An 18,843-nucleotide genomic window follows, 5' to 3' on the forward strand; every position below is an offset into this window, starting at 1 on the left:
AAAACCTACGAAGATACAGAAACTTGTGAAAAAATCGCCAGGAAACTTCATACTGTATTATCGCTGAGACAAAGCTCGCAGGTGGGACACCATCAATGAAGCTACCTTATTACCATACAAATGGTGATAAACCCGCGTCAAAAAGGCCAGACACGAAGAGCAGAGGAGTCGATCGAACCAACTATGTAACGGACTGGTCCGATACGCTGAAAAAGGCAGAGCCACGGAAAATGCCCAGGGGTCAAACATCGAGCAAGCAGCGCCTGAAACAAAGGCTGGGCCAGCCACCAAGGGGCCACCAGGACGACTCTTCCCTGGTAAGTCTGCAACGAGCAATGACCCGAAACAACAGCTGGACCAGAGGGACGAGGTACAGATAACCCCACCTCAACCAGTCCTGCCAAAAGGCTTCCACCGTGACAGCTCCGCAGTTGGGGAATGGCACAACATATGTTGGGAGACGCCGAGACTGGAGACATACCATGAGGTTACCTCAAGGTGTTTTCGGGGCCTTATGTCCCCCCGACCAGGCCGCATCACTGCTGGACTGGTCATCCAGGTTGTTGGACGTGGCTGCTCGCAGCCTGACGTCTGAATCACAGCCTGGTTGATTAGGTAACCTTCAGAGGTGCTTATCGCATTCTCTCTTGAACACTGTGAGGGGTCGGCCAGTTATGCCCCTTATGTGTAGTGGAAGCGTATTGAACAGTCTCAGGCCTCTGATGTTGATAGAGTTCTCTCTCAGAGTACCTATTGCACCCCTGCTCTTCAACGTGGGTATTCTGCACATCCTGCCATGCCTTCTGGTCTCATGTGATGTTATTTCTGAGTGCAGGTTTGGGACCAGCCCCTCTACTATTTTCCACGTGTAAATTATTTTGTATCTCTCCCACCTGCACTCAAGAGAATACAGATACAGTACAGGCTCTTTAGTCGGTCCCAATAGTTTTGATATTTTACTGAGTGGATTCTAGCAGTAAAGGATCTCTGCATGCTCTCCAGGTCAGCAATTTCTCCAGCTTTGAAAGGGGCTGTCATTGTGCAGCAGTATTCCACTCTAGAGAGCACTAGCATCTTGAAAAGTATCATCAGTATAGCATCTCTAGTGTGAAAGGTTCTTGTTATCCAACCTGTCATTTTTCCTGCAGTTGTGAAGGCTACTTTATTGTGTTCTTTAAAGGTAAAGTCTTCTGACATAAGTACACCCAAATCCTTCACATTGCCTTTTCGTTCTATGTTATGATTTGACCGAGTTTTGTACGTGGCTTCCATTTTTATATTTTTATTTTTTCCATAGCGCATGAGCTGGAACTTATCTTCGTTAAACACAATATTTTTTCTGTAGTCCATAGAAAGACCTGATTTACATCTGATTGGAGGTTTGCCATGTCCTCTATGTTGTCTACTCTCATAAAACTCCTAGTGTCATCTGCAAAGGATGATACAGTACTATAGATTGTGTCCTTGTCCATGTCTGATAAGAGGATGAGAAAAAGAACTCGAGCAAGAACAGTACCCTGGGGGACTGAGCTCTTCACGGTTGATGGACTGGATTTTATTTTGTTGATTATTACACACTGGGTTCTGTTAGTCAGGAAATTGTAGATCCCTCTGCCTATTTTTCCAGTAATTCCATTTGAATGCATTTAATGTGCAAAAACACCATGGTCACACTTGTCGAAGACTTTTGTGAAATCTGTGTAAATTACATCAGCGTTTTGTTTGTCTTCCATGGCATCTAATGCCATGACATAGTGGTCCAGCAACTGTGACAGGCAAGAGCGCCCTGTTCTAATGACATCAGGCAGAGCCAACTGAAAGAATTGGCAGTGCCCGACCATTCCATAGACAGGAATGAACTGAGACAGGTCATCCACCAAGACATTGGACACACCTCATATATGAACCGCACGGAGAGCCAAACCCTGAGAATCCAGTAGATGAGTCACTCGAAGCGACCAGCCCCAAAGAACCAAGGACCAAAGAGAACCCGCTGCGGTTCAGACAACAAACTACCAGAGAGCAGGATGAATGGAGCCGGATTGTGGAACCCAGAGCGACCCAAATCCACCGAAGTGACAGCCACCCACAGTGAACTCCTGCACTGTGCTGTGAGCTTAACGGAAGGCCAGAGCCCATAGCCCCTGGCTGGTCCAGTGAGCACCGGTTACAAAACCCCAGAACCCCAGCCAACACATAAGACATCCGTGAACACATCGAGCGAGGGCTCGGGTAGGTGCCAAGGCACTGAAACCCGATAAACCCGAAGAGGAATCCGGTGACGCAGCAACCGACGCAAGACTCCTGTTGGTCGAACCCAACGATCACGAGAGGAAGAAGGGACATCCCCGAAGGAACCAGAAAAGACGCCATAGCCAGACCTGACTCGGTGGGGGAACCAGCACAGCATAGTTCAGACTACCCGCAGTACTGCTCAAGCAACCGCCGAATGGAACCCCTCATAAACAGCTAAAGGTGCGACCACAGCTGCAGCAACGCCTCTAGAGGGAGAGAAATGGAAGTGATCCAAGAGTCTCCACACAAGGCCCAGCCAGGTCTGAACCACTAACAAACCAGACGAGACTTCCTCCAGTTCACCAGGAACCCGAACCCAGCAAACCGGAAAAGAACCACCCTTCCGGTGAGCAAACAAGCAGACTGGCTGGTAGCCCACACCAACCAGCTGTCAAGGTGGGCAAACACCTGAATACCTAGCAAACGTAGATGGGCCACCACGAACTGGGTTAAGACATGGAAACACAAGATGCCAGAAGCCAGTCTAAGGAAAGGCAATGAAGACGAGAAGCACACTGCCCCACCACGAAACTGAACCAGGCCCTATACCCTGGATGAAGCGGGACACGCTAACACATCCCAAAGGGCCAGAGACACTACCCAACAACCCGGCCCCAGAAGAAGCCAGATCTGGGGACATAGTCATCAAGAAGCCAGTGGTACAGACAGGACAAAATCAGAATGAACCAAAGATCTGCACAGTCCCGTTGCAAGACTGGACAAGATGACCTGACGGAGCAAAGGGAAACAAGCCTCCCCTGCCAGCTCCGAACCTCCTAGAGGAGGAGGAGGAGCTCCCCAACACCACAACAGGCCAGAGGGCACGATCTGAACTGCCCACGAATCATGGGACCAAGAGGGGGCAAACAGAGCCAGCCTGCTTCCCCAGACCCCTGCTAATAAGGCGACCTGCGAAGGGACCAGCACCACCTCTGATAGAAAAAAATGTAAATAAAAATAACAAAAATAGAAGAAAAGCAATAAGCTGAATTGCGAGCAGAGTGAGCACCGCGCCAACCAGACGAAGAAGGCTCCAGAGGAGGCACCGGCACAAAAGCTGCACCAAAAGCCCGTATTGGGATGTATCCCTATGGGAAGCCCAGGCACTGGAACGTCCAAAACTGGTTGGAACCCCTTGTGTTATCTGGGCAAACTGGCCCCTGAGAGATGAGCAACCTCAGAGGCCCAGAGGAGGACTGGCCTACTGAACCTAGGTATCTCCTAATAGGAACCTCGGCAGCCTCCCAACAGGTACTAAAGAAACCTAAAAGGAGGAAAGAAAACTCCAAGGAAACACCACAACCCAGGGAACCAGAAAGATGCTCAGCCGCTGCGATTATGCAAGCTGTGCAGTCCAATGTGTTCCAACCAGCAATAACCACCCCCTATCCAGGGCCAAACATAAGCACCAAGACCTAAGCTGACCCCAAGGGTGAGGCATAAGTCAAGCAATCGCTACCTCCACGAAAATGGGAGCCCGAAGAATCCAGGGGAAGGCAACCTTGAACTCCAAGGGGTTCAAGGTCAAGGATCTCATAGGGCACTTAGGGATAGGAAGCCCTAAGCGCATGCAGCGCATGGTGTCTGTGGTGACGTCATGCTTTTTTGCTTGTTTTCTGATTGGGGAGTTCTGCTTGCTCGTTTGGCTTTCAGTTATAAATTTTTCACCAGCTGTAGTTTGTTTTGGGATTCCTACCTTTCTGGATGCCTGGCCTGGTAGATGGCAGATATAGACTGCTTCCAACTACATGGGGGTTTCTATAGGCCATTGCGCTCCTAGTGCTTCTCTGAGGGGGGGCCAGGTTTTGGCGCTAATCCCCAGTAAGCTTAGAACTCCATCGATTGACTGTTGCCAAGGTCTAATATATACACACATCAGCCCGGTATAGCTCCGGGGAGCCGAAGGTGCTCTCCACAGAAATGACTGCTAAGGTAAGAGCCAGCTCAAATGGAGCCAGACCATACCAGAGGCTACAACACACAAGAGATAATTAAAGCTCTTAGTTCTTAACAATAAGCATTAGGGGAAGATAACCCTGACAGATAATTTAGATTACACCTGCCAGAAACACACAAATGACTGGGCACTCGCAGTGAAGCAAACATTAAAGCAATGAACATTCTGCACAGAGAAAGTCTTGAGAAACAGCCAGTCAACTTAGTCAGCCTCTGCAGAGCTGGAGAAACCGTCGGTGGTTTATATCGCTACAAGGAAGGGTGGCCTGATCCTTCAACCGTGTTGTGGCGGTGGTGCTGCCATATAATGTGGAACCTCAGTTGACGACTGCAATAGAGTACGGATTTTTTTGCTTGATGACGTCAAATTCGTCTTAAAATTTAAATTGGTGTAAGACGGTTTACTTGGAAGAGGATGTCTGTTCGTACGTGTATGGGCCGAACGAGTGCGTATTACTGGGGGTGCGGGGTGAGGCACTCTCTGTTTGTTTCCCATGTAGTGATGACCACGACCACGCTTGAAATCTTTGTGAAGAATTTCAATGTTTGCCTGCTTTTTTTTTATTTAAACATAAAAGTTCTTATTATATATCATGCCATGGGTCCCAAGAAAGTCAGTGGTAAAGTTCAACCTAAGAAAATAGTTGTGAGGATGATGATAGAGAAAAACAAAAGATCACTCATAGTGAGACAATGTGATGTCTCGCTACAAACAAGTGTTAAAATGTAGGGAAAAGCAAGTGTCTATAGACAGATTCTTAATAAGACAGATTCTTATTAATTAGTACAAAATGAGTGTTATTCGATATAAAATGTATTTTTAAGTTAATATTTTTGGGGGTGTGGAATGGATTAACTCAATTTACATTATTTCTAATGGGAAAATTCGTTCTGGTTGACGAGTTTTTGGTTGATGATGCGTCTCTGGGAACGGATTACGATCGTAAACAAAGGTACCCCTGTAATGGCATTTAGATTGGCAAGTAGTTAGCAACAGGGAGTCTGCAGAGAAATTTGTGCTGTGACTTGTATTTCCAGTTATTTCTTGGAGAAAATGTTAAGTTTTGTCTATTCAGTTCTTTGGTATCACAGTGAGTGGTTTCTTTTGTGAAGGGCTGAACTTTTTTTTTCTCCAGTAGGTGAAAAGACCATTTAAAAAGTATCATGCCACCATGGAGCACAGGTCTATGAGAGTATAATTGGAATGTTGTGTCTTGGGTGGGCGCAGGCCATGGGTAAAGTGACCCCAAGAGGCCTTGCTCAGATACACTTAAAACTTGCATATAATATACATAGAGAACAAACTCCCATAAAACTGAATTTATCAGTAAACTTCAAGAGCAATACAAAGTTATGAAGTATTCAAAGTAAGTGTCAGTTTCAATCTATTTTCCCCTTATCAAAAACTGAAGTAATTCATATCACTATAATCACTAATTCATAAATACAAGCTCTAATGTGTAATCATAGCAAGAAACCTTAGAAAATAAGATGGCATTAAAATATCACAGATAAATATCATTTGCATCATTTAAGACTTAAGTTGGAAAACATTTTAAGGTCAATAAAACCAGTGTTGAATGTAATGAAACGCCATTTTCTGGGGGGGAGCCCCGTCGGTTTCCTGGAGCTATCCAGGATGATATGTACTTATTTAGCTTTCTGGCATCAAAGTGTATGGAGTTCATGGGCCTACCAACGACCATGGCCAGAAGCTGGCCCCTCTCAGAGAGGCAGCACGAGGAGCAATGGCCTATAGGAACCCCCCGTGTGGTTGGAAACATTCTATGTCTGCCATTGATCGGGTCTGTCATCCAGAAAGGTAGGCGTCCCAAAACTAACCCCTATACTGGTGAAAATTGCTACCGAAAGCCGAACAAGTGGACAGAACTCCCCAAATGAAAACTAGCAGCTAGCATGACGTCATCACGTCGCCGCACCACTGTCTGCAAACCTCCGCCCCCTCCGCAGTAGGGGGGAAGGAGGAGCCCCAGACCCTCGCGTCGGCGACCCAACCCACAGTTTTTAGGCTGAATGTCAAAATACGCGAAAATACCGCCGACTGGAGGGAGGGATGCCAGGGAGCCTCCAGGTCTCACCCAAAAAATGGTGCTTCATTACATTCAATGCTGATTTTCTGGGGAGAGCCTCGTCGGCTCCCCAGAGCTAACTCCCCAAAGACAAGGAAAAAAACACTGACACTCACCCGGGAGGCGGTCGGTCCTCACTCCTCAACGCAAAGCAGAGACAACTGGCTGCAACCACCAACCCAATGCAACACAGGCCCTACTAAGTCCAGGGACATTGACGAGGTAGCGAGCGGCCAGGACCCTGTTCGACCTCCAAAAACCCTGTGCCCGAATGTCAACCCAAAACATGTTGCTAAAGACGGCAGCCAAGGCAGCAAACTTGCGAACGTCATGGGCACGAGGATAGACTGCAGGCTAGCTAGACTTAAAAACCCTGCAGACAACCTGAGAGACCCAAGCCCAGGAACAAGGAAGGAGGGAAACCGGGTCAACCCAAAGCGCATCCCCGGCCACCGAAGCCGTGGTGCACAAATAACAGCGGAGAGCCGTGGTGCACAAATAACGACGAAGAGATGTAACCAGACACAGCACATGATGAACCCCGGCATCAACAACCCAAGGAATCCTCTGGATAGCAGCAGCCTCATTCTTCGCCAGAAAAGGAGGAGACGGCTGCAACCAAACAAACCTACCACCACGACTGAAAGAGCAGAAGCCCCTGTGCCCGGAGAAGAGCATAAAGCTCCCCAACTTGACCCCCAGAAGCCAAGGCTAACAGGAAAAGAGCCTTAGAAAAAGAATCCAGAACTGAAGGGGCCACAACAAACCGAGGAGAAGAGAGAAAAGAGAGCACCCAGTCCAGAGACCAGGACGGCTCAGGAGGAGCATGGCAGGCCGAAGGTGAAACAACGAAAGAGACAGCTTGCGGAACGGGGCAGAAGTAACATCAACACCGAACGCAAGCTGGTGCGGTTCCACCAATGCCGCACGATAAGAGGTGACAGTATTCGGTATAAGATGATGGTCCTGGAACAACCATGAGAGAAAGGACAAAACAACCCTATCAGAGACCGAAGTACATCTACGCAGTGATAGGAAAAACTGGAAGGACCGCCAGGAAACTTCATACTGCCGCCGAGACGAAGCACACAGGTGGGAGACCAACAACGAAGCCACCTGCGCCCCATACAAGTGATGATGGACTCGAGTCAAAAAGTCTAGATGCGAAGACTCGAGGAGAAGAACGAACCAGCCTCATACCGAGCTGGACCGATCTGCTGAAAGAGGCGGAGCCGCAGGAGCAAGCAGGGCCTGAAACCAAGGAGCCAGAAAGACAACTCTACCGTGGTAAGTCTCCAAGTGAGTCAGAACCTGGAACTACAGCTGAACCGGGAAAAGAGGTACAGGAAACCCCACTTCCCCAGTCTTGCTGTACGGCGTCAACCCTGACGCCTTTCTCACAGTCTCACAGTCGGGAAAGGGCGCAACGTATACTTGGAGATGTCTCTTCCATACTGAAGTGAAGAGATCCACTTCCGGAGACCCGAACGTCTGGCAGAGCCAACTGAAGGAGTTGGCGTCAACCGTCCATTCCGTGGATAGGGGAATGAACCGGGACAAGCCGTCCACCAGGACATTGGATACTTCACGAACGAGAACCCCCAATAGAGCCAAACCCTGAGAACTCAGTAGACGAGTCACCCAAAGCGACCAGTGCCAAAGAGCCAAAGACCACATCGAACCCCCCCCTCCCCTCGGTTTAGGCAATGAACTACCCTGGAGCAGTCCAAATGGAGCCGGATCGTCGATCAGCGAGCGACTCGAACCCTCCGGAGCGACATCCATACAGCCGCGAACTCCCGCACTGTGCTGTGAGCCCGATGGAAGGATGGAACCCACTGCCCTTAGCCAGCGTGGTGAGCATTGGTCACAAAGCCCCAGCCCAGAGACGACGCGTCCGTGAACACATTGAGCGAGGGCTTGGGTAGGCGTAAAGGCACTGAACCCCGAAAAACCCGAAGAGGAAGCTGGCGATGCAGCAGCCGATACAAAGCCCCCGGAGGCCAAACCCAGCGGTCGCAAGAAAGGCGGAAGGGACGTCTCCAAAGGAACCATAACAGCCAACGAAACCATACCCGACCCAGCGGGTAGACCATCACAGCAAAGTTCAGGCTCCTGCACAAACCCTTGAGCAACTGCCCCGTGACCCGGGAGCCCCTCAGAAATGGAAGAAGGCAGAAACGCAGGCGAAGCAGAGCTGCCGGAGGCAGAGACAAGGAAGAGCTTCGAGCGTCCCACACAACACCCAGCCAAGACTGAACCTAAGAGGGGAACCAGATGGGACTTCCGCCAGTTCACCAAGAACCCAAACCTGACTAGCTGGGAAAGAACCAAATCCCTGGCAAGCAGACATGCGGACTGGCTGAAAGCCCAAACTAGCCATTCGTCGAGGTAGGCCAGAACCCGAACGCCTAACAGACACATAAGAGCCACTGCGACCCGGGTAAGGCGTGTAAAAATGCAAGGCGCCAGATTCAAACCGAAAGGAAGGCAACAAAAGTGGTAACTTTGACGCCCCACCACAAAACCGAGCCAGTCCCTGAACCTCGGATGAATCGGGACGTGCCAATATGCGTCCTTGAGGTCCAGGGACACCATCCAAACACCCGGCTCTAACAGAAGATGGACCTGGGACAGAGTAGTTATCCAAAAGGAGGGGCAATAAGCTCACGGGTTCAGAGGGGACAAGTCCAGAATGAACCTGAGGTCCGCGCATGGAAACAGGCGGGAGTCCCACCTGAGAGACTAGGTCGTTTCGACCATGCCCAAGCGAACCCACTCCGAGACGACTGGACAGAGCGCAGGAGAAGAGGCCTGCCCTGCCAGCCCCGAACTCTCCGAAGGAGGAGGAGCCACCCAATGCAACCGCAGGCCGCACGAAACAACCTGAAAAGCCCACGAATTGTGGGACCAGGCGTGAGCAAACAGAGCGAGCCTCTCCCCAAACAAAGGGACAAACCGCATAAGGGCCGACGCACCTTATGAGAACCTAAACAGCGCACAGGGTGATCCCAGTGCCGATCAGAAAAAGATGGAATCGAAGGCTGCGCCTGCCCTGAATCTGGCACCACTGGCCTACCATGATATGATGAACCACGACCCCTGGCACGCCCCTTCTGGGAAGGCCCCCACGAGCCCTCCGGAGCACCAACAAGTCCGACATAGGACGACAAATATTCAAAGCCGCCTGCAGATTCTGCACAACTGCAGACTCTGCCAAAATAATGGACAAAAAGACGAAGACAACATAAGAGCCAAGGCCCAAGCAGATTCCAAAGAAGAAACCAGCACCACCTGCCGACACGCGAAGCCCGAAGCAAAAAACTGCAAGACCGCATCCCGCAGAGAGGCGCAAAGAGCTTCAACAATGCAGACGATGCACGCACAGCCGAGGGCAACGACCCATAACCAGAGGTGGTCCTGAGCTCCTCCACATCCAACTCAAGCCAATCCGAAGACAGCTCGAGGAGGGAGAAGATACACAGAGCCAAAGCCAACAAGCCCCGAGTACGCAAATCCTCAGCGATCAAGGCAGTCAAAAGGGAAGGAACCTGCACATAAAGCTGTATCACGCCCACATCCCGTGGAAGGGCAAGGGCAAACAAACATGCATTGAGATGCTCAAAGTTGCCCCCCCCCCCCCAGGAAAACCTGCAACGTGTCCACTCGTTCGGCTTTCGGAAGCAATTTTCACTAGTATAGGGGTTTATTTTGGGACACCTACCTTTCTGGATGACAGGTTATCTTGAGGCTATCTTGAGATGATTTTGGGGCTTTAGTGTCCCCACGGCCCGGTCCTCGACCAGGCCTCCACCCCCAGGAAGCAGCCCGTGACAGCTGACTAACACCCAGGTACCTATTTTACTGCTAGGTAACAGGGGCATAGGGTGAAAGAAACTCTGCCCATTGTTTCTCGCCGGCGCCTGGGATCGAACCCAGGACCACAGGATCACAAGTCCAGTGTGCTGTCCGCTCGGGCCGACAGACCCGGTCCATGGCAGACATAGAATGCTTCCAATCACACAAGGGGTTCTTCAGGCCATTGCTCCTCGTGCCTCTCTAAGGGGGCTAGGTTCTGGTCGTGGTCCCCAGTAAGGCCATGAACTGCATGCACTCTGATGCCAGAAAGCTAAATAAGTATATATTTATTCCAGCTCCCCGGAGCTGAATAGCTCCGGGCAGCCGACGGGTCTTCCCACAGAAATAATGTTCATGTTCAATCAATATGACAAATCTATTCAACTTGAGTCTCTGTATTTGGCTATCATTTTATAGTTGGCTACTTGACAGCATTTGCAGAGCAGGAGAATAGGCACATAATAAATGTTCTGAGTGTTAGGCTTTCATAGCATTAATTTAAATTCCCTAATAATGAATCCAATTATCTAATGATGTATTCAATTAATTCCCTAAAGATGTATTCAATTTCCTAATAATGTATTTAAATCCCTAATGATGAATTCAACTACAGTCATTTCAAATTAAATCTTAATCTTGTTGTGATCATCAAAGTTTTTAATGATGTTATAACTATACTTAATAAAAAAATTCCAACATATAGGTATAAAAGTTATTTTGAAATATACTGTAATTCAAATATAGTGTATTATACCCAAACTGGAAAACATCACCATGTACTTTGATATAAGAGCACAAATAGGACTCGCATCATGCTAGTGCGTGCCCCCTACACCACAACTCTCCCAGGCTACTGCAGTAACTGTAGTCTCAACTGTTAGTCAAATCCAAATATATTAAAGTGAACCATCATATATGTTTCAAAAGCATACTGCATAAACAAATTTGCCAACAAAACCACACTTTCAGGGCAACTAATAAGCATTTAATGAAAACATATACATTTTGTACACTATCTTTTCAGTAACATGCCAAGAGAGAAAAAAAGAGCACTAATGGAACAAGCAAATAAATAATCATGCAAGACATTTTTATTCTTAATATAGTATTGCATTGGCAGATTTGTTAGTACAGTACTTACTTTTATAACACCATTAAAACTCCAACTATCAAAGAGACAACCTACGCAGAGGACTGATGTCGTTCCAGACTTCTTCATAAATTTGCTCTTTTCCTGTTATTTATTTTACTATAGTACTTAAAAAACTTTATTACCCTGCCTGAAGCTGCATGATGGGATATTGTTTCCGGTCCTGTCTGTGTGTCAGCCTATCTATGTGTCTGTAAGCAAAATAAACATAAAATAGATAGATGGATTTTGCTGACGTCAGAATACTCGGCTTGTGAAGAGAGATAAAAGGTAGGATTTTAGAGGCTGTGTAAACAGAACTGTAGTAATGATGATGAGAAAAACTAAAGAACCGGTGTTGAATGTAATGAAATGCCAATTTATGGGTGAGCCCCGGTGGCTCCCTGAAGCTACTACTGTATACTGATACAGTGACAGACTTCCGGGTGCCATCAGTTGCAGAGTCTAGCTGACCTACTGGGGACCACAAGCTAGAATTTGGCCCCCCCCCCCTCAGAGAGGCACAGGAAGCAGTGGGCATTATGATAATATATATATGTAAATTTATTCATGTCAGCCACTACCAAGGGAAGGCAGCCAAAAAGTCAGAGAAACAAAACAGACCACTGCTGGGTTAGAAATGAGATTGCAGCCTCAAAAAAGCCAAAAGAACTCCCCCAGCAATGTAAACAAATGATCGGAAATTCATAAGACTAGCGTGAGCTAGTTCGCCCCACCTCTCATCCCTCGTTTGGGGGAAGGAGGGAGGCAGACAGGGTTGGCAGGCTCGCCCTACCTCAGTTCTTATAATGAAGGAGACCACCCCCGAGTCCCTGCAAGAGAAAAGGTGTCAGGGAGCCACCGAGGCTCACCCAGAAAATGGTATTTCATTACATTCACCGCTGGTTTTCTGGAGGAAGCCCCTTGTGGCTCCCTGAAGTTAACTATCAATGGAGAAGAAATAAAGAGCACTTACTAGGGGAGGAGGAAGCACTGTAGGTATCAAGATGAAGAAGAGACCAATGGCCGTGACACATGATCCAAAGTTGCCGAGGACCGGGAACATTCACACAATATCTGGCCACCAAGACCTTGATCGACTTCCAAAATCCTCGTGCCCAAATATCAGCTCAAGACAAATTGGCAAAAACTGCTGAACGAGCAGCACACTTAGGCACATCAGAGGCACAAGGGAAGACCACAGGGCTGGATAGACTTTATGACACTGCAGACAACCTGAGAAATAAAGACCCTGGAACAGGGAATGAGGGAAACTGGATCAACTCACAGAGAGTTCACTGAATCAAAACTAGTGGAACAAAGATAGCAGAAATGTCGTCGTCCCTTCACCTTCTAGTGTGTGGTCTGGTCAACATACTTTAGTCACATTATTGTGACTCATCGCCTGCACAAAGATAGCAGCATAGAGCCACCACTGGACACAGCACATGATACACCACTGGACACAGCACATGATGCACCCCTGGCCAAACCAACCAAGCATCCACCACCAGAGGGCCCCTCCGAGAGTCAACCCACTCATTCTTCACCAGAAGAGGAGGAGCCAGCAGCAAACGAATAAAGCACCCACCAGTCAGAATAAGTATGGCTACAACATCCTCCATGAGACAATCATAATGAAGCTCCAGTAGACTCAAGAAGCACATAATAGAACACACGTGCGAGCGGGCATGAAGTTGTCTGCAATCAACGTAGCCAACAACTGAGGAACTTGAACATACAGCTGCACGAGACCGACATCACGAAAGAATGAACAGAGCAGGACCAAAGAGGCAAGCATTGAGAAGTTCAAAACGAAACCCCCAGAAGCACCTGCAATACAGGAGACACTTTATGCCACTCAAGTGTGTGGGAATGACAGAAACCACACCTCACTCCAAGGGTAAAATTAAGTCTGCCAGACACCGAATTCAAGTCAAGCAGGAGGTACATAAAAAGGGTCTCCAAGCGTAAATAAAAGCTCTAAGTGTTTTGTGTAACAAAAGGAGGCCTGGTCGAGGACTGGGCCGCAGGGACGCTAAGCCAGAAATTATCTCAAGATAACTCAAGAAGAGGGAAGCTGGCACCAGGTGACTCAAGAAATAGGAAACCTCCAGAAGGACAAAACTGAAGAATCCAAGGGTACTCAGAAATGAACACTGATGAGGGGGGGGGGGGGGGGGGGGAGGACCCACACTCAAATTGAACTCATACAGGGAGGGGAGATAAGAAAACCCAACCCACTGCAACAAAAAAACCTCTGCAAAATGCACCAGAGCCCACAAAATGGGACCCAAGAGCCAAATGCTAACTGCTCTCAAGCTCTAGAAACCACAGAAAAGAGCTCCGAAGCAGAGCTATCATCCATGCCCACTGCCCAGAGTATAAAAGCGGCGTCCAAGGAAGAGGCCCCAGAAGAGGAAACCGGCTAGAAAGACCCGGAAGTGTCAGTGGTATCAGTAGGCTCAACTACCTATACACCCACGTTTGAAGGGGGTAAACCCCGGATCCACCCAAGCCACATCCCAAGCTAAACCCTGCCGTAACTCTGAAACCCTCAGATGCTTCAGGGCTGGAGCAGGGGATGAGGGAGGGGAAAGAGAAGGGTGAACCACACCTGCCAGAAAAGAAAGAGGTGGTGCAGACTAAACCAAGGTAGAGTTCCTAAACACTAAGGGATGGGGGGGGGGGGGGAGCAAATCTGAGGAATCCAACTGGGCACATAACAAACCGCTGCAACACAGAATACCTCAAATGCAAATAGTTGCTGCCATAGATACCCTTGAACATCATTAGGAGGGTGGGTAAGTAGAGCTACATGCAGGGAGTAAGTCCCACATGACTCAGGGTCAAAGGTGTCACTGACCCAATAGGCAGCATGGCAGAGGGAGTAGGTATGAACATTGCCCAGTGGAATAGATGATAGACAACCCTCAAATTCACAAAAAGTAAGAGTGGGCCCGGTAGAGGTATCATAGTACCACTGAGCCCGCAGGGATTTTCCAGGGCCAGCAGGGTGAGTGTTCCCTGAAGGTATGCCCAGGCACTGGGAATGCTATGCCTGTAAACCCTATATAAACAGTAATTGTATAGGCACCCTCGATACCTGACGTCAGTAGAAAAGGCAAGGGAAAAAAAAACAGTGAATACTCGCTCCCAGATAAGAGGCAAACCTAATAAAGTCAAAAGGGGCACAAATAAAACCCGGAAAAGAAAAGAAAAACCCTAGAAAGGACCAAAAAGTTAAAACAAGGACCGCAAGTCTAAACCACCAGACTGTGGAGAACAAGTGCACCAGGGAGAATCATAGATCCAACTAGGTAGATGAGCTGGAAGGACTAACTTGGCATGCCAGCAAGATTGGGAGAACCACTGTGTTCCAGACAAGCCAAAATTCACTCCCAAGCCGAGGAAAAAGACAGTCCAAGACAACTGGCTTACCTGAAGGGCGAGGGTCACCAAAAGAGAGAGGACCCCCTAATGGAAGGAACCATGAACACTCCAGGGAAGACAACCCTGGCAACACATGGGCAGCAATTAAGGAGTACACAGGCAAGGAAACTCTGAGCACATGCAACTCCAAGCACACTCAAGTCCTGGCTCCCGCTGCACAACTGTGCACAGGAAACGTTACAAAAGCAACTTACCCAAAGACAGGAGCCAGAGCGAACTGAGAAGGCAAACAGGTACAGTATACAACAGTATAAGAACTGGTGGTGGAGCAGCCGGTTGATCCAATCTGCCTCCCACCTCCCCTCAACACGAGGGGGTGAGGAGATATTTTTTTAGGCTGTTTTAAGGCTGCAGTCTCGTTTCTAACCAAGCAGTATTCTGTTATGTTTCACTGATTTTCTGGGTACCTTCCCTTGATAGTGGCAGACATGAATAAATTTACATAACTTTTTCATAGAGCCACTGCCCCTGTCTCTCTGATGGGGCCAGATTCTGTCTTGTAGTCCTCGGTAGACCAATATGAACTCTGCAACTGATGGCACCTTGTAGTCTGGTACTACAGACATTATTGTAGCTACAGGGAGCCACAATATGTTACTCCCAGAAATGATGTGTCTATTCCTAGATATGAATATCTGCTGTAATTCTGTTTTAATTCTTGACAATGTAGAAAGGTAACCAATGACGAATATCAGAATACAGTATTATCTACATAGTAGAACCAATAAAAAATCAGGGCATATTAAAAGTTAATTTCTTAGTGAGGCACTGAGATGTTTGCTAATGCAAAATCGCTAGCTTTGATTGGGTAGAATGATGATAAGAGAGGGTAGGTGGACATTCTGTACTGGTGCACCAGAGGATCCCTTCAAACATTCTTACTGAATTATACAGATGCAAAGGAGGCATTTGTGTACTACTGACAAAGTTATGGAAAAAGTAGGAAAAGGGGGATGAGGGCATTAATGCCATGAATCAATATCTTCATGCAGGAGTCTTTCTTAATCAACAAGAAGAGCAGAAACTAAATTCAAGTTGATTGAGTAGCCAGTAGCCAGAACCAGAATAGTAGCCAGAATGCACTTTTCGGCCAACTATGCAAGGCCCGATTTGCCTAATAGGCCGAGAGATTTTCTTTATTTTCAAAATATTGTTTCCAATTGATTTATTTGAAATATTATTAATATATTATGTTAAGAACATAAATTGACTTAGTTATGTTAGTTTAGGTATATTATTAATATATTATATTAAGAACATAAATTATTGACTTAGTTATGATAGGTTAGGTTAAGATAGGTTAGGTTAGGTAGGGATGGTTAGATTCGGTCATATATCAACATTACTTTTAATTCCAATTAAAAAAAATTAACTCATACATAATGAAATAGCTTTATCATTTCAAAAGAAAAAATTAGAGAAATTATATAAATTCAGAAAAACTTGGCTTATTAGGCAAATTGGGCCTTGCATAGTAGGCCGAGTACAACATTCTAACTACAACATATATATATATATATATATATATATATGTCGTACCTAATAGCCAGAACGCACTTCTCAGCCTACTATGCAAGGCCCGATTTGCCTAATAAGCCAAGTTTTCATGAACTAATATATTTTCTCTAATTTTTTTCTTATGAAATTATAAAGCTACCCATTTCATTATGTATGAGGTCAATTTTTTTTTATTGGAGTTAAAATTAACGTAGATATATGACCGAACCTAACCAACCCTACCTAACCTAACCTAACCTATCTTTATAGGTTAGGTTAGGTTAGGTAGCCGAAAAAGTTAGGTTAGGTTAGGTTAGGTAGGTTAGGTAGTCGAAAAACAATTATTTCATGAAAACTTGGCTTATTAGGCAAATCGGGCCTTGCATAGTAGGCTGAGAAGCGCGTTCTGGCTACTAGGTACGACACACACACACACACACACACACACACACACACACACACACACACACACACACACACACACACACACAGTACAACCTCGATTCAACGTACCCCGATTCAACGAATCTCCGGCTAGTTCGCATACTTTTTAGACCGGATTTACTCACCCGGTTCGACAAACAATGGCTCGCCGAAGAGGGGAAAGTTCGGATTTGCTTACGACGTTGAGACAGAGTTCACAGACTGGTGGAAAACTTTCCCATTCTATCACAGATTACAATTATTAATTCCTTCATATGACAAGTTCGATCACACAAATGGACCACGCAAGTGGACCGCACAAGTGGACCACAAGTGGTCCACAAGCTTACGATGTTGGGACAGAGTTCACAGAGTGGTGGAAAACTTTCCCATTCCATCACAGATTACAATTAATAATTCCTTCATATGACAAGTTGGATCACACAAGTGGACCACAAGCTTACGATGTTGGGACAGTTCACAGAGTGGTGGAAAACTGTCTCATTCTATCACAGATTACAATTAATAATTCCTTCATAAGACAAGTTGGATCACATAAGTGGACCACACAACAAGTGAATCATATGAACCAAACACCAGCCAGAATGGTAAACAAGAAGTGACGCATATTAACCAAACACCAGCCAGAGTCGTCTACACAATGAATGACTGAGTTTCAATGATTTTCGTTCACCGATTTGTGGCACACGTATCTTTGTAAATTAATTTAAAGGTTGAAGCGTGAATAGCTAGCTAATGTGTTGAAATCTTCTTATATACATTTTCTGTGATGAAACAAGATGAGTGAGGGGTGGACAGGTAAGGGAATACTGTACAGTAAACCTCACTTTACAGTGAGGTTTCACTCACTTTCGTCTGTGTTGTCATAGTTCAGTGACCCATGACTTTGAACATTTCACATTAATAAATCATTTCTAAAACTGGTGTTTTAATAACTCTTTATTATCCTAATTAAACTAAACTAAATAAAACCAAAAATATACTGTAATATGATAGATATCCGCTATTTGAGAAATTATTCACGTTATTGGCGGCACAACTCCAGCACGATGGACGGGTCTAATCCCTGTCCACACAACACCATGCTTGTTTTGTTCGATTTCGTCGCCACAGTTCAGTGATCTACGGCTTCGAAATAATAAAATTAATAAATCAGTTCCAAAGTATTTTTTATACCTCTTATTATCGTAATAATGTTGCTAAACTAAATATATAACCCAAAAATATATAATTTGATGTAAATCGAATATTTAAGAGAAATTTATGTTATTGGATCTGGCTTAAACACCAGCCAACTGAAGGGTGTACGTATAGACTTAGTCTGCGTTCATACAGTATGCACCCAGTGCCCTTAGCTTTGTCTGCGATTGACATACAATATTTATCCACCGGTGGAAGAATAATTGTGGAATTGACCATTTTTTACTACAGCTCTTTGGTTATAAAACAAAATGTCTCAGAGGCTTACTAATAGTGCCTTATTAATGCCAAAAATGCAGCAATATTTAGCAAGAACTAGTAGCAGAAAATCAACCAGCACGAGCACAGCCGTACCCAGCACAAGAACAGCCGTACCCAGCACGAGAACAGCCGTACCCAGCACGAGCACAGTTGTACCCAGCACTGGTACAACAGCAGCCAGCACCAGCTCAGAAGCAGCTGAACCCACAGCAGCAGCGAGCACCAGCAAAGCTGATGCAAACATCTAAAAACATCGTGTGTGGCGTGAACAGTTAGAACAAGTGTTAAATTTAAGTGTGTACACAGTGTTAAAATTAAAGCTGCAGTAATTTTAGTGTACAATAGTTTTCATAAACTGTATTGTAGTACTCAACATACAGCAGAACTACTTTTAATCAACACAGTGCTAACGGCATAATACACTGCAGTACGTATTTACTGTAGAGCATTCACAACTTCACGAAACTTCAAGATGAACATAACTCCAACAATAAGGTAAATTTATGAATTACAGTATTTTTTAGTAGAGAAGTAATATATAGGTACAGTATGTAATATGATAATGCATTTTTATTGTGTACAAGAAAAAAAAAGAGACACTGACACAAACGCCTGAAGGTCGCTTCTTGCAACGAATCCAACACTCCAACGAACTGGGGT

General features: G+C 46.3%; 1 protein-coding gene across 7 annotated transcripts in view; it reads right to left on the reverse strand.

Moving 5' to 3' along the window:
* jar (Myosin heavy chain 95F jaguar) overlaps positions 1–18,843 on the reverse strand; it is a 371,085-nt gene that overhangs the window by 56,998 nt on the left and 295,244 nt on the right. For 5 of the 7 annotated variants that reach the window (XM_069332227.1, XM_069332230.1, XM_069332232.1 and 2 more), the window contains one exon: positions 11,475–11,540. The exons of the other annotated variants lie outside the window; for them this stretch is intronic. In XM_069332227.1, the coding sequence (XP_069188328.1) occupies positions 11,475–11,540 (66 nt within the window). The remainder of the gene's footprint in view (positions 1–11,474; positions 11,541–18,843) is intronic. 7 annotated transcript variants of the gene reach the window in all.

This window comes from Procambarus clarkii, chromosome 27, assembly GCF_040958095.1.
Source record: "Procambarus clarkii isolate CNS0578487 chromosome 27, FALCON_Pclarkii_2.0, whole genome shotgun sequence".
NCBI lineage: Eukaryota > Metazoa > Arthropoda > Malacostraca > Decapoda > Cambaridae > Procambarus > Procambarus clarkii.